Here is a 15,092-nt window from a genome sequence, read left to right as displayed (position 1 = left end):
AGCAGCATGTGGAGCAGGAGAGGAGACAGTAATGGAGCACTGCAGGCGAACGGAGCGGAGCCCAGGACTAATGGTGAGTGCTGGGACATCGCTGGGCGCCGCTCTGTATGGCCTGATAGTGAAAGTCTGGCTCATACAGTAGTCAGTCTAACACAATACAGGAGGCGGGTGCCGGCAGCAGAATCGCATTGCCGGCACCCTGCCCCTGACAGGGAGCTGCGATCAAAGGCAGTTAACCCCTCAGGTGCGGCACCTAAGGGGTTAACTGCTGATCTGCCAGTACCCGCCTCCTGTATAAAGGGGTAATTTATCATTGGTGGTTCAGTGTGCCCCTCAACCCCCCATCCCATTAAAATCATTGGTGGCACAGTGCGCCGGCCCCCTCTCAACCCCCCAGTATTAAAATCATTGGTGGCAGTGGCCACAGGGACCTCTCCCCTCCCCCTCATTGGTGGTGCAGTGGCAGCTTCTGATCGGAGCCCCAGCTGTGTAAGCCTGGGGCTCTGATCAGTTACCATAGCAGCCAGGACGCTACAGAAGCCCTGGTTGCCATGGTAACATCCCTGATGCTGTGTGCACAAGGCACAGAGCAGCAGGGACAGTGTGAAGTCCTATTCACCCTGATAGAGCTGAATAGGACAAGGGATGAAAGATCCCAGGTTCTAGCCCCTAAGGCTACTTTCACACTTGCGTTCAGAACGAATCCCTCTGAGACGGATCCGCTCATATAATGCAGACGGTGGATCCGTTCAGAACGGATACGTCTGCATTATATTGTAAAAAAAATTCTAACTGTGAAAGTAGCCTGAACGGATCCGTCCAGACTTTTACATTCAAAGTCAATGGGGGACGGATCCGTTTGAAGATGACACAATATGGCTCAATCTTCAGTCATCTTCAAACTGATCCGTCCCCATTGACTTGAGTCTGGATGGATCCGCTTGCCTCCGCACGGCCAGGCGGACACCCGAACGCTGCAAGGAGCGTTCCGGATGTCCGCCTGCTGAGCGGAGGCTGAACGCTGCCAGACTGATGCATTCTGAGCGGATCCGCATCCACTCAGAATGCATTAGGGCTGGATGGATGCGTTCGGGGCCGCTTGTGAGCCCCTTCAAACGGAGCTCACAAGCGGACACCCGAACGCTAGTGTGAAAGTAGCCTAAGGGGGGAAATAGTTATTAAATAAAAAGTGTAAAAAAAAAAAAAAAAAGTAAAAAAAAACCCCACCAAAATATGAAGTATAAATGACCCCCTTTTCCAAATTTCACATATATAAAATATATAAATAATAAACATATTACATATCGCCACGTCAGAAAAGTCCAAACTATTAAAATATAAAAAAAAATCTAGGTGGTGAACGCCGGAACAGAAAAAAATTAATAAAAACTGCACGATTCGCCATTTTTAAACATGTGGAATGCACGTTGCTTTTTTGGTTTATTTTTTTTCGCGTGGTATCGCGTATCGCAATACTTTTTCATGGTATCGAAACCGAATCAAAAATTTGGTATCGCAACAACTCTACATACAGCGCACGTGCGCACTTAGGGGTATAGAGATTTTGCAGCGCAAAATGTTTCATCAGATCTCCCTACCCCTGAGTGCTCAGGCGCCTACAAATCATCAGTTGCATATGTGGTGAGCTCGATATCCAGCACTCAGCTCTGCGTTAAGGCTGAACTGCAACTGATGATTTGTGGGCGCGTGCACACTCAGGGGTAGGGAGATCTGATTAAACATTTTGCGCTGCAAAATCTCTATACCCCTAAGTGCGCACGCACGCTGTACTAAGTACTTCTATCGCGGCCCTGCAATAATTCTTTGCTAAGCCGGTGGATGTGCTGTTGGTCAGCGCCGCGCACACCCTCCTCCAGCTGATTCCTTGGCGATCTCGTCACCTCCGGTGCGGCCGCTTCACTTCCGGTATAGACTTTTCACAAGGTATAGAGATTTGGCAGAACACCAGCACCCCATAAAAGTGGGAGTGCACCATGCATGACCGGCCACCGCTCCCATTCACTTCTATGGGCTTCATGAAAATGGCTAAACCAGTTCTGCTATTTTCGCTGGCCCCATAGAAAATTAATGTAGGGTGGTGGCTGCTCATGCACAGTGCCCTCCTTCACTTTCAGTGCTCAGTTCTCGATATAGGTACGGGTGCCAGCGCCTATAAGACAATGGGGGCACATCCTAGCGATATGCCCCCATTGTCTGTAAAGCGCAACCACATTGCGCTTACCCCAAATTATATATTTTTTTCTTTGCGTCATTTCATATATTTGGCTTAACTTCAGAAAGCAAAGATGACCAAAACCACCAAAAATGATAAATCCTCCCCCCCCCCTTTTTATTTTATTTTTTAATACATGTATTCAATTTGGTGCAGCACTATTATTTAAATTTATATACTACGTTTGGTGCTTGGTTTTTGATGATGCACCCCAATGTTTGGTGGTTGAGATAACGGCTATATATCTATATTATGATTAATGCGTGTTAAACACTTTCTCAATGTATATATGTGGTATGTTGTTCATAGTCTCCCTTTGTTTTTGTTTTTATCAACAGGTTTTGTACAGACTGCAAAAACAAAGTACTTAGAGCATACAACATTTTGATTGGTGATCTGGACTGTAGTAAAGAAAAAGGCTATTGTGCAGCACTGTATGAAGGTCTTCGCTGTTGTCCACATGAACGACATATTCATGTTTCTTGTGAGACAGATATCATTGCTCATCTTCTGGGTAGAGCAGAGCCAGAATTCGCCGGAGGGTATGAGTATGTAACTTGCTAGAGTTGGCCCTCTAGCATTTTGTTTCCCATTTCTATATTTTCTATTTACATTTGTAAAGAAGTTTTGCCATGTTATGTTTTTCCATAAAATTTATAAATGTGCGGGAGGGGTGAATTGTTGGTAATAAAATTGTAGTTAATTATACTATTCCTCACAGAGGATCGGTCACCAGGTTTTACGCTATAAACAACTTAAATTAATACCCACTTCCTGACATCTGCCATACATGTACGGCAGAATTTGTATCTTTAAAAATTGTGCCCACTCCTATCAGAGACATTTAACACCTCAAATGTTCCTGTTGCATGGTGTGCCTTGTGAAGGCTCCCAGGCCTGTCATATAGTTAAGTTCCTATTTAGCCCTGCCTGTTGAACAGAAATGCATCAATTTTCCCTTAGAACAAAATAAAAAAAGAAGGTAAGATCGGCTTTCCTCCATTATTGGTGTGGTGCACGAACACAGCGCTGGCTCCCAGGGATCATAGAAAAACAGAGTGGAATGTTCAGCACTTGTCAAATACAAAGTATTTCATCTCAGAACATACAAAAAAAAAGTTTCCAATACCAAATGTGCGACAAGCAATCTATCCCAATATATGGATCTTCACTTACAGCCATATGTAAAAAAAAAACTGCCCACGTATCTACATGACTCCAGTCAGCTCATCCAGGAATTAAAAATTATAAACTGGGAGGAATCATATGCTTTTCTCACTTTAGATGTCACATCACTATATACCAACATTAAACACGAACTATCCAATAAGTGCTTGAAAGGGACATCAGCTTAAAATCATCCCAAGTTTCTTTTTTACTACAAAGCTTACAGTTTATCTTAGAGAATAACTATTTCATATATAATGGAAACATCTACCACCAGTGTAAGGGGACCGCTATGGGGACACAAGTAGCGCCGTCCTTCGCTAATTTATTTATGGGGGAGTTCGAAGAACTACACATAACCAAGCACTCAATCTACAAAAACAAAATCATCTTTTTCAGGAGGTATATTGATTATATATTCATTATATGGGATGGGGACGAACTCTCTGCCAAAACCTTCTGCCAATCTCTTAACGAAACAGATTGGGGTATCACTTTCACTCTCAACTTTAACAAAACGGAAATCGAATTCTTAGATATTATCATTCAGAGTCACAATAGCACCATATCCACCAAAACATACTTCAAACCGGTAGATAGCAACAGTTATATCCATTATTCCAGTTTTCACCACAAAAAATGGCTACAAAACATACCATACAGCCAATTCAAACGAATAAGACGCAACTGTACATACAAAGAAGACTTCATACAACAAACAGACACCATACGTAAACGATTTTCGGCAAAAAAATACCCAGCCAAACTGATAAAAAAACGCCTTGAAAAAAAGTTCCATTGTGTCCCAGGAGGAATGTCTTATAAAAACCTCCAAAAAACAAGAAAAACAAGACCATCTTAATTTTATCACCCAGTACAGCACGTCAAATGGGCACATTAAGAATGTTTTAGCCAAACATTGGCATATATTACTCCAAGATCCATACCTCTCAAAACACCTAGCGCATAAACCAATCATTACACATAGACGAGCCCCTACGATAAAAAGCATTTTGGCCGCCAGCAAACCTAGACAACACAATGAACCACAAAATAAATCTAGTAAAATTACGGCACAGAATGTGGGCAGCTATAAATGCCGGTCTGGGCGATGCTTATGCTGTAAAACAATTACTCACAAAACCACATTCATGTCAAACCGTAATAAAACATCCTTCCCCATAAAACAACACATGACGTGCCAGTCTTCCTATGTCATATATCTAATCGAGTGCAGTTGCGGTTTGCAGTATGTGGGGCGCACGACACAGGAGTTACACTGTCGACTTAATCAATATAGATACAATATACGACGCCTATATCAGAAACACGGTCTGTCAAGACACTGTGCGACAACCACAGAAAAACAAAAACACCCAATAAAAATATATACCTGAAAACCCATTTAATCGGTTTGATATCCTACAAAAACGTCTTCTGGATATATCAACTTGACACGCTAACGCCCCATGGTCTTAATGAACTGAGTGAAACAGTAATTTAATCAAATAACATATGCTACTACCTATGTGTCATATAATTTTATACATTATATATCTTTTGTATGATAGTACTTTTATCTATATTGCCTGCTATGCTAATTTCCTCTTACTATGTGCTTTTTGTATTTTCTTACCATTCATCTATTACGCCTTCCCCATAACGTTTTGTATAGCGCTCTATCCACTGGCATACAAGACCGAACAGCATCTCCGAGGGCCCGCCCTGTCAGCCCATGTGCCAAGACAGTGGGGGCACGTCCCACCACTTTGCATAGTATAGTATAGCGCTTCCCAGCGCTTCTGTTACTTGGCAACACCCAACTTCCCCCTTAGCGTTACGTCATAAATGGGGGCGTGGCATAGTGACCCGGCTGAAGCATCGCCTCCCCCTGCCGCTCTTTGTTTACATCCATTACTTGTGTATATCCCTCACTCCAGTGACTACCGGACGTCTGTGCTTAGTGTCTCTAAGTTTTTTCACCCATACAGTACCGATTACCGCACCTCCTGTTTATTTATATGTATATCAACCCCGCCGCAGCCCCGCCCCCCTAGCGCTTCTATTACTTAGCAAAAACCTCCCCTTTAGTTTGACGTCACAAAAGTGGGCGTGGCTTAGTGACCCGTCCTTAAGCATTACCTCCCCCTGCTGCTCTCTATTTATATTCACCACTGGTGCATATTTTTCACTCCAGTGACTACCGTATGCCCATATGAAGTGTTTTTAAGTTTGTTTTTATCTATATTGGACCGATCTTTTTTACTCATGTTTGTTTATATGCTTATATGTATATTAACTCCACCCATAGCCCCGCCCCCTAAATCTAGGTTAGGCGCCAAAAACAAGTGTATAAATAAATGCATACTGTCTTTTATTGTATCATTGATTGTCCTGAGGAAGAGGGTCCAATTCCCTCGAAACGCGTAGACAAATAACTTTTTTCTTTTTATTCACCTCCTGCGTTATATATTCAGCCGAGCAGCGCCCAAAAGCAAATACTATTTGCAGTTCCAGTTTTTTCTTCTTTTTGGTTTATCTTACTTCAAAATAATTTAAGAGGTACTGAACTGATGCATACTGAACAGAAGGCTCTCCATCCAGAATGCGTTAGGATAAAACTGATCAGTTTTTTTCTGGTATTGAGCTCCATCCAGAAATGCGCAAGCAATATGTTTTTAACTTTTTTGTATGTCCTAAGATGGAATTTTTTATGAGTGCTGCATATTCCATGCTTTTTTCTAATTTTCCCGTAGGCTGCAGTGGTATAAGTGATCTGATGTTCAAGTTCCCCAGGAGGGCTAAAAAATAAAGATAAAAATAATTAAAAAGAACCTTTAATTCTTTTTTCATGTCTTGAATGAACATAATAAACATCATTAATATTAGAGTGCCTAAAAATGCTCCTCAAATAATGACTAAAAAGTGATCAGAAAGTCATAATACTTAATAAAGGTATCAATGAAGGCTACAGATGGCAAAAAACTAGCCCTTGCACAGATTTATAGACAGAAAAAAAGGTTATGGGTGTGAGAATATGGGCTGGAAAAAAAAATTCTTGTATTGTTGGGGAGGGAGTGCATTTATTCCAGCTTCCAAATACCTTATATGCAATATTAAATGGTGCTTTTGGGAAGAACAACTTTTTTTTCTACTTGAACTGAAATTAAAAATATGTTATGGCTTTTGGGTAGATGTTAACTAGTTATTACACCTGATGATTCTGGTGTACTTACCTTTCAAAAGGTTCACCCACCTAATATTAGAATGGATATTTTATGCACGAGAGTAGGGGAGCTCATGGACAAGCTCTTTTCACCTTATCTCCTTCACTGCTACTGCTGAAGTCTCACATTACTCAGTACAAACAGTATTTATTTATTTATTTTTTCCGTCTTAAAAGAGAAAAAAAAAGTGTGTGTAAAATAAATATATATGAAAAAATATGGCGGCACCAATTCACAATAATTGTCACGGGTGCCATGTCCCAAGGTATAACTTCTTACCCAAAAATGTAGAAGGAAACGGACAGCACTTCCAATAGAAAATTATGATTTAATTCACCCAAGTGGGACAGTGCTGTCCATATATGTGTGTGAAAATAAATATATATATATCATAGGGAAATGGCTCAACCGGATGCTAAATGTGAATAACTGATGCACAGGGTCTTTTTTTTATTCTTTTTACAGGATCCATTTTTTTATTCTTGATTTTTCCTGTTCTTCAGACATATCGCCATGTCAGTAAATGTCTGCTCTATAAAAAAAAAAAAAATCACATGGTCTACGTGGTCAGATGAACAGCCATTTTTTGGTCGGCTCGGCAATCATCCCTTGCCCCCGCCCCATCCCTTTTCACCTCATCCTCCATTGCCAGAATGTAAAAAAAATAAAAACACTCTTTATCATACTTCCCAAAAAGTGATCGAAAAGTAATTTGGATCCCCTGTAGTACCAATGATAATAGCATGTCATGCTAAAAAAAAAAAAAAAGCACTCTCATAGCCCTGTCAAGAGAAAAATAAAAAACACATGTATCTCAAATAATATCTGTACTGGTACAGCAGAGCCTGTTTGAAAGCAACATTGTGTCCATAAAGCAATCCATAAAAAATATGTGCTGCAAAAGCCTAAAGGTGGACTTTCACTTGTGAACCTGCATCATACCCAAACAGCAGATTATGCCATTATTTATGGCATTTCCGTACCTAGCAAAATGAGCAATTTTAAAGGGAGTGGTGTGTTTCAAATGCCTTGTCTGTGGGAAAACTTTAAATTTTAAAAGTTCTCTCTCAAGGGCTTTTCGCTGTACAGGTACCTCAGGGTCTTTTCAATTGTGAAGTAGGGCCTGAAAATCATTCCTGCAAAATCCACACGCTAAAAACCAAATGACGCTCCTTCCCTTCTAAGCCCTGCATATAGCAGTTTACATCTACTTTTGTGGAATTCCTGTACCCAGTAGAACCCGCCTTTCGATTTAAGAAGTGTTGTCAGTCTCTGATGGCACTAACTAGTCACTCAAATGCCATATCTGTAGAAAAATTATGATTTTCGTTTTGCACCATCCACTGCGTATTAAAAGGGGATTCTGATAGGTGAAAGTTATCTCTAATCCACAGGAGGCTCCTACTGCTAGTTATCCTGCGGCTAAGGGATGACTTTTACTTCCCGGGATGTACCTTAAATTTCTGCAAAATTCTCACTCGACCCCCTAATTAATACATGGAGGGGCAGCTTCTCCAGTTGGGATCACCTCTGGGGGTTCCGTTAATTCACCCCAGAGCCTCTACAGACACCTGTGTTATCAAAATGCTCAGTACACTTAGTAAACTCTGAGGAATGTGATTTCTAAAACTGTTATTGATTAATTTTTATTTAAAATATTTCTGTATATATTTAACCTTTTGTCTTTTCATTTGTCAGCCAGTGCTTTATAAATCACCTAGCTCTTTCGCTTCTGAACCCTGCAGTGTGGCCAAACTATTTATGACCACATGGGGGGCGGGGGGAATTATGGACTTTAGAGTTCTTTTTCTCCTTTTACGAATATTGAAAATTGAAATATTTGAAGCTAAAACTATGTATTTGAAAGAACATATTTTTAATTTAATTTCCCAAATTTTAAAAATTTTATGTGGAGTTTGAACCAATCACTATACCCGTAGGTGAATTATTTGGAGTTTAGTTTCCAATATGTGACTGTTTGGAATTTTACATTCTACCCAAAAACCTTGTCCGTGAAATCTGCCCTCCAAAAACCAAATGACTTTTTTTTTTTTTTTTTTTGTTAGCCTATACTGTTTAGAGGAAAAATGAATTAAAATTGTAAAAAAAAAATTAAAAAAAATCACCACTTTTTTACTTTAATTCCTGTGGAATATCTAAAGCCAAAGTCAAGAGGTATCAAATACAGGGATACCAAATTTTTTTATTTTTTTTGGTTATAGTAAATTAGGTGGTTATAAAAACACATTTATTTTAATAAGTTTTTTTTTTTCTTTATGGAAATTTGTAAGTTCAATATTTCTGCCTTTAACTTTTAAAGTGGTTGTGCACGGGACCCCAGCCGATCAGCTGTTTGAAGAGGAGGTGGTACATGACACTACCCGTCATCTCACTTGCAGTGGTGGCATAGTATAATTCAGGCATGTCCAATCTGCGGCCGTCCAGCTGTTGCAAAACTATAATTCCCAGCATGCCCTAATAGCTGTAAGCTATCCAGGCATGCTGGGAGTTGTAGTTTTGCAACAGCTGGAGGGCCGCAGTTTGGACATGTCTGGTATAATTAGAAAGTACTCGCTCCATTCAAGTGAAATTAGCAAGTACTTGTAGTTACACCGCTCTTCCGAGACAATGGGCAGTGTAATGAAGAGGAAGTAGTGCTCACATAGTGACTCCTCCTCTACAAACAGCTGATTGTGGACAGGTCATCAATATAACACACCTGCACAACCCCTTTAAACCATAGGCTACCACTACTATATTTGTACGGAGCTACAGGATGTTACTTGAGTCCCAGCGCCATACAGATATGGAGTGCTGATTGGGCAGGTGCAGGAGCTTCGTCCGCCCAATCAGCGGCACAGGCCCGCCTTGTCACTGAGAGCAGAGTCCCTGCTGTATACACTGGCATCAGTGAATACACAAATGTCTGGTATTAACCCCTTGTATGCCATGGCCAGCACTGACCGCGGCATACACAGGGGTTGTGGAGGGTATGGGTTCCCTCCATATCTCCAGCGGGTCCCTGTGCTGTGGTGATGGGGACCCAATGGCTGAGAAGGCAGACAGATGCCTTGCAGAGGCATTGGGGCTTGCCTTCTATGGAAGCCTAGGAGATCCAGCCCACTGATAGTTCAATGCAGTACAATACAGCATGTATTGTACTGCATTGAAAAGTTGAAGTCCCATAGTGGGCCAAAAATAAAAAGTAAAAGAAAAGCTAAATTAAAGTGTATTAATAATAATAATACCCCTTTCCCATGATAAATGTATAAAAGTGTATAAAAAAAAAAAAAACTTGCGGTATTGCCGCATCCGTAACGACCGGCTCTCGTTATGAAAATATTCCATGGTATACCCTGTCAGGAGAACCTGTAAAAAAAAATAAAAAAAAAAAAAAAAACTGGTCCCTCACAAAAAGTGTAATACCAAGCGACCAAAAAGTCATATGTACCCCAAAATGGTAGCAATCAGTCACCTCATCCCCCAAAAAATGAGCACCTATACAAGACGATCAGCAGAAAAATAAAAAAATGGCTTTCAGAAAATGGCAACACAAAAAAAAAAAATTCTATTCAAAAATGATTTTACTTTGTAAAACTTAGCGAAACCTACTATGTCTATTTTTATTTTATTTTTGTCTGTAGCAACCTGCTCTACAAAAATATCACATGATCATGAATTCTGTAAAGTGTAATATTGAACGATCACAAAAAATCGCATGTACCCAAAAATAGTACCAATAAAAACTTTAACTTTACCTGCAAAAAAGATACCCTTCCTAAGACAATCGCCCAAAAAATTATTTTTTTCAAACATTTTTTTATTGTGTAAAATCGAAATAGTTTAAAAAAGAATGCACATATTTGATATTGCCATGTCCGTAACAACCTGGTCTATAAAAGTATCACATGATCTAATCTGTTAGATGAACATAGTAAATAACTATACTACACACACAAACACACACCATGCACAACTACCACTAACAACAGATTTATATACTGCAGGAGTAACCCTATTATATATACATACATATACAATGGCAACACATCAGGCCAAATATAAAATATGGAGCTGCAGGCCAATGGATTCGGCAACAAAACCAGGACAATGTAAGAATAAAAAAAATAGCAGCACTCTCACAAAAAATGAGTGAAAAGAAAAACACTTTATTCACCCCTGTGGTCACAACTTTTCATGGCTTGAAAAAAGACTCCATGAATGAGCTGAAAACATTGTGACTACAGGGGTGAATAAAGTGTTTGATTTAGTAATTTTTCAAACTGGTGTAAAGTAGAACTGGCTTAGTTGCCCATAGCGACTAATCAGATTTTTTGATTTTTCACAGCTCTTTTGGAAAATAAAAGGAGGAAGCCAGTTTTCCTTTTCACTAGTTTTGATAAATCTCCTCCGCTGTGTACATAGCATTGTGGTCGTTGCTCAGGGGCGTAGCTAAAGGCTCATGGGCCCTGGTGCAAGAGTTCAGCTTGGGGCCCCTTTCCTCAAACCTTCGTGCTGCATCAGGCAAAAATTGAAACTGCACCCCCCCACCCCCCTCCTCCATACCAAATTCTTCACCTTACCCCTTCTGTCCAGCCAGAGGTGTAACTTGCATACACTTTCTATAATACCAGTGTCGTCTTATGTGGCACAAGGGTCTTTGGGCCCCTCAGGCTCCTGGGCCCGGTAGTGACTGCTACCTCTGCGCCCCCTATAGGTACGCCCCAGGTCACACTATACTAATCTGTGTGCGAAAAGTGACAGCTCACTGTGCGGACTGCACACAAATATTGTATTCAGAACAAACTGCATATTACCACGTGAGAGCTGTCGGTAAAGGAGATGTATATCCTGCTTATAATGCCATTGTTCTGATTGCTGCTCGGTATCAGCAGAACTATCTATTGCTGTGCTGTCTACAAGTAATGAACTTGGTACAGAATGGAAAGTGATTATAGATGTGCTGATTACAAGTTTTAGCATCCAAGCAGTCTACAGGTCCTTCTAAAAAAAATTAGCATATTGTGATAAAGTTCATTATTTTCTGTAATGTACTGATAAACATTAGACTTTCATATATTTTAGATTCATTACACACCAACTGAAGTAGTTCAAGCCTTTTATTGTTTTAATATTGATGATTTTGGCATACAGCTCATGAAAACCAAAAATTCCTATCTAAAAAAATTAGCATATCATGAAAAGGTTCTCTAAACGAGCTATTAACCTAATCATCTGAATCAACTAATTAACTCTAAACACCTGCAAAAGATTCCTGAGGCTTTTAAAAACTCCCAGCCTGGTTCTTTACTCAATACCGCAATCATGGGTAAGACTGCCGACCTGACTGCTGTCCAGAAGGCCATCATTGACACCCTCAAGTGCTGTATCAAGGCACCTCAGTGGGAAGTCTGTGGGAAGGAAAAAGTGTGGCAGAAAACGCTGCACAACGAGAAGAGGTGACCGGACCCTGAGGAAGATTGTGGAGAAGGACCGATTCCAGACCTTGGGGGACCTGCGGAAGCAGTGGACTGAGTCTGGAGTAGAAACATCCAGAGCCACTGTGTACAGGCGTGTGCAGGAAATGGGCTACAGGTGCCGCATTCCCCAGGTCTAGCCACTTTTGAACCAGAAACAGCGGCAGAAGCGCCTGACCTGGGCTACAGAGAAGCAGCACTGGACTGTTGCATGTCATTCGGAAATCAAGGTGCCAGAGTCTGGAGGAAGACTGGGGAGAGGGAAATGCCAAAATACCTGAAGTCCAGTGTCAAGTACCCACAGTCAGTGATGGTCTGGGGTGCCATGTCAGCTGCTGGTGTTGGTCCACTGTGTTTTATCAAGGGCAGGGTCAATGCAGCTAGCTATCAGGAGATTTTTGAGCACTTCATGCTTCCATCTGCTGAAAAGCTTTATGGAGATGAAGATTTCATTTTTCAGCACGACCTGGCACCTGCTCACAGTGCCAAAACCACTGGTAAATGGTTTACTGACTATGGTATTACTGTGCTCAATTGGCCTGCCAACTCTCCTGACCTGAACCCCATAGAGAATCTGTGGGATATTGGGAAGAGAAAGTTGAGAGACGCAAGACCCAACACTCTTGATGAGCTTAAGGCCGCTATCGAAGCATCCTGGGCCTCCATAACACCTCAGCAGTGCCACAGGCTGATTGCCTCCATGCCACGCCGCATTGAAGCAGTCATTTCTGCAAAAGGATTCCCGACCAAGTATTGAGTGCATAACTGAACATAATTATTTGAAGGTTGACTTTTTTTGTATTAAAAACACTTTTCTTTTATTGGTCGGATGAAATATGCTAATTTTTTTAGATAGGAAATTTGGGTTTTCATGAGCTGTATGCCAAAATCATCAATATTAAAACAATAAAAGGCTTGAACTACTTCAGTTGGTGTGTAATGAATCTAAAATATATGAAAGTCTAATGTTTATCAGTACATTACAGAAAATAATGAACTTTATCACCATATGCAAATTTTTTTGAGAAGGACCTGAATATGTAAGTGACTGATAGTTGTGCTATGTACCAGGATGTGGGGGTGGGACTTTATCTCTGAGAAGGGAGGTGAAGCAGAACTGTGCTGGTGCATGTGAAAGCAACAGAGGGGGGAGAGGCAATGTGACCAGAGCAAAAGGAATGCCCACAGAGCCTCACAGGAGCGGACAGTGAGTAAAATTCATAGAAGAGCATTTCTGAGTGCTTGTGAAGCAAAGCTGACACCAATAAACAAGCAAGTGTAATTTTATTATGTGCTGCATTACAGTAAGATAACTGTTTGTAGATTTTTAATGCATAAGGTTTCCATAGCCTTGAAGTACGATGTGTCCTGAAAAAACAGTCTTGGATAAGTAAAAGTGTTTGAGTTATTACACATAAAGTGACACCCGTCAGATTTGCAAAATTTGGCCCCAGATTTGCAAAATTTGGCCCGAGACTCGAGATGAAATATGTCTGGTATGTGTTAAAGAGAACCTGTCACTGGGATTTTAGGTATAGCTAACACATCTGCAATATCCAGTCCCCATAACAAACAACAATTTGATACATATGCAAATTACCCTGAGAGGAGTCCTGTACATGAGAGGAGTCAGGGACAGGATTCCTCTCAGGTTAATTTGCATATGTATGAAATCAGCGTTTTTTATGCTATGGGGACTGGGTATTGCGGATGTGCTAGCGGCCATCTAGCAACCCATGTCCTCAGCTCTATACACAAAATCCCGGTGACAGGTTCCCTTTAATAAAGAAATATTTGACTGATGTAATCTGGGAATTGAACCCCACACTTTCTGTACAGGTAGTTAGGATATTTTTGTGTCTAGCAGCTACTATCTTATATTAAACCACCTCAGCTCCCCTTAAAGACCAGACCACTTTTTACAATTCTGCACTACACTACTTTCACGGTTTATTGCTCGGTCATACAACTTACCACCCAAATGAATTTTACCTCCTTTTCTTCTCACTAATAGAGCTTTCATTTTGTGGTATTTCATGGCTGCTGACATTTTTACTTTTTTTTTTTTATATTAATCGAAATTGACCAAAATGTTTGCAAAAAATGAATTTTTTGAAATAAAACATCATTTCTATATAAAATTTTCTCTACATTTATTGTTCTACATGTCTTTGATAAAAAAAAGAATGCAATAAGTGTATATTTATTGGTTTGGGTAAAAGTTATAGCATTTACAAACTATGGTACAAAAATGTGAATTTCCGCATTTTGAAGCAGCTCTGACTTTCTGAGCACCTGTCATGTTTCCTGAGGTTCTACAATGCCCAGACAGTAGAAACACCCCACAAATGACCCCATTTCGGAAAGTAGACACCCTAAGGTATTCGCTGATGGGCATAGTGAGTACATGGAAGTTTTATTTTTTGTCACAATTTAGCGGAAAATGTTTTTTTTTTTTCTTTTTCATTTTTTCATTTTTTTTTTCTTTTCTTACGAAGTCTCATATTCCACTAACTTGTGACAAAAAATACAATTTTACATGAACTCACCATACCCCTCACGGAATACCTTGGGGTGTCTTCTTTCCAAAATGGGGTCACATGTGGGGTATTTTTACTGCCCTGGCATTTTATGGGCCCTCAAACGTGAGAAGTAGTTTGGAATCCAAATGCGTAAAAATGCCCTGTGAAATCCTGAAAGTACTCATTGGAATTTGGGCCCCTTTGCGCTTCTTGGCTGCAAAACAGTGTTACACATGTGGTATCGCCGTACTCAGGAGAAGTAGGGCAATGTGTTTTGGGGTGTCTTTTTACATATACCCATGCTGGGTGTAAAAATAAACATTTTGTCACTGCGGTGTGGCGGGCGTGGGTGAACGCACGTGTGGGCGACCGATCAGGCCTGATTGGGCAAACACTGCATTTTGGGTGGAGGGTGAACTAAGGTGACACTAATACTATTTATAGATCTGACTGTGATCAGTTCTGA

At 40.5% G+C, this 15,092-nt stretch overlaps 1 protein-coding gene across 2 annotated transcripts in view; it reads left to right on the top strand.

The window, feature by feature from the left end:
- The window catches only part of GGNBP2 (gametogenetin binding protein 2), a 333,171-nt gene that overhangs the window by 171,738 nt on the left and 146,341 nt on the right, over positions 1-15,092 (top strand). The window contains exon 6 of one of the 2 annotated variants that reach the window (XM_044288263.1): positions 2,572-2,775. In XM_044288263.1, the coding sequence (XP_044144198.1) occupies positions 2,572-2,775 (204 nt within the window). Of the gene's footprint in view, positions 1-2,571; positions 2,782-15,092 lie in introns of both variants that reach the window. The other variant, XM_044288262.1, reaches the window with a different exon arrangement.

Source organism: Bufo gargarizans, chromosome 3, assembly GCF_014858855.1.
Source record: "Bufo gargarizans isolate SCDJY-AF-19 chromosome 3, ASM1485885v1, whole genome shotgun sequence".
Classification (NCBI taxonomy): Eukaryota; Metazoa; Chordata; class Amphibia; order Anura; family Bufonidae; genus Bufo; species Bufo gargarizans.
This window is presented reverse-complemented; position numbering and strand designations above follow the sequence as displayed.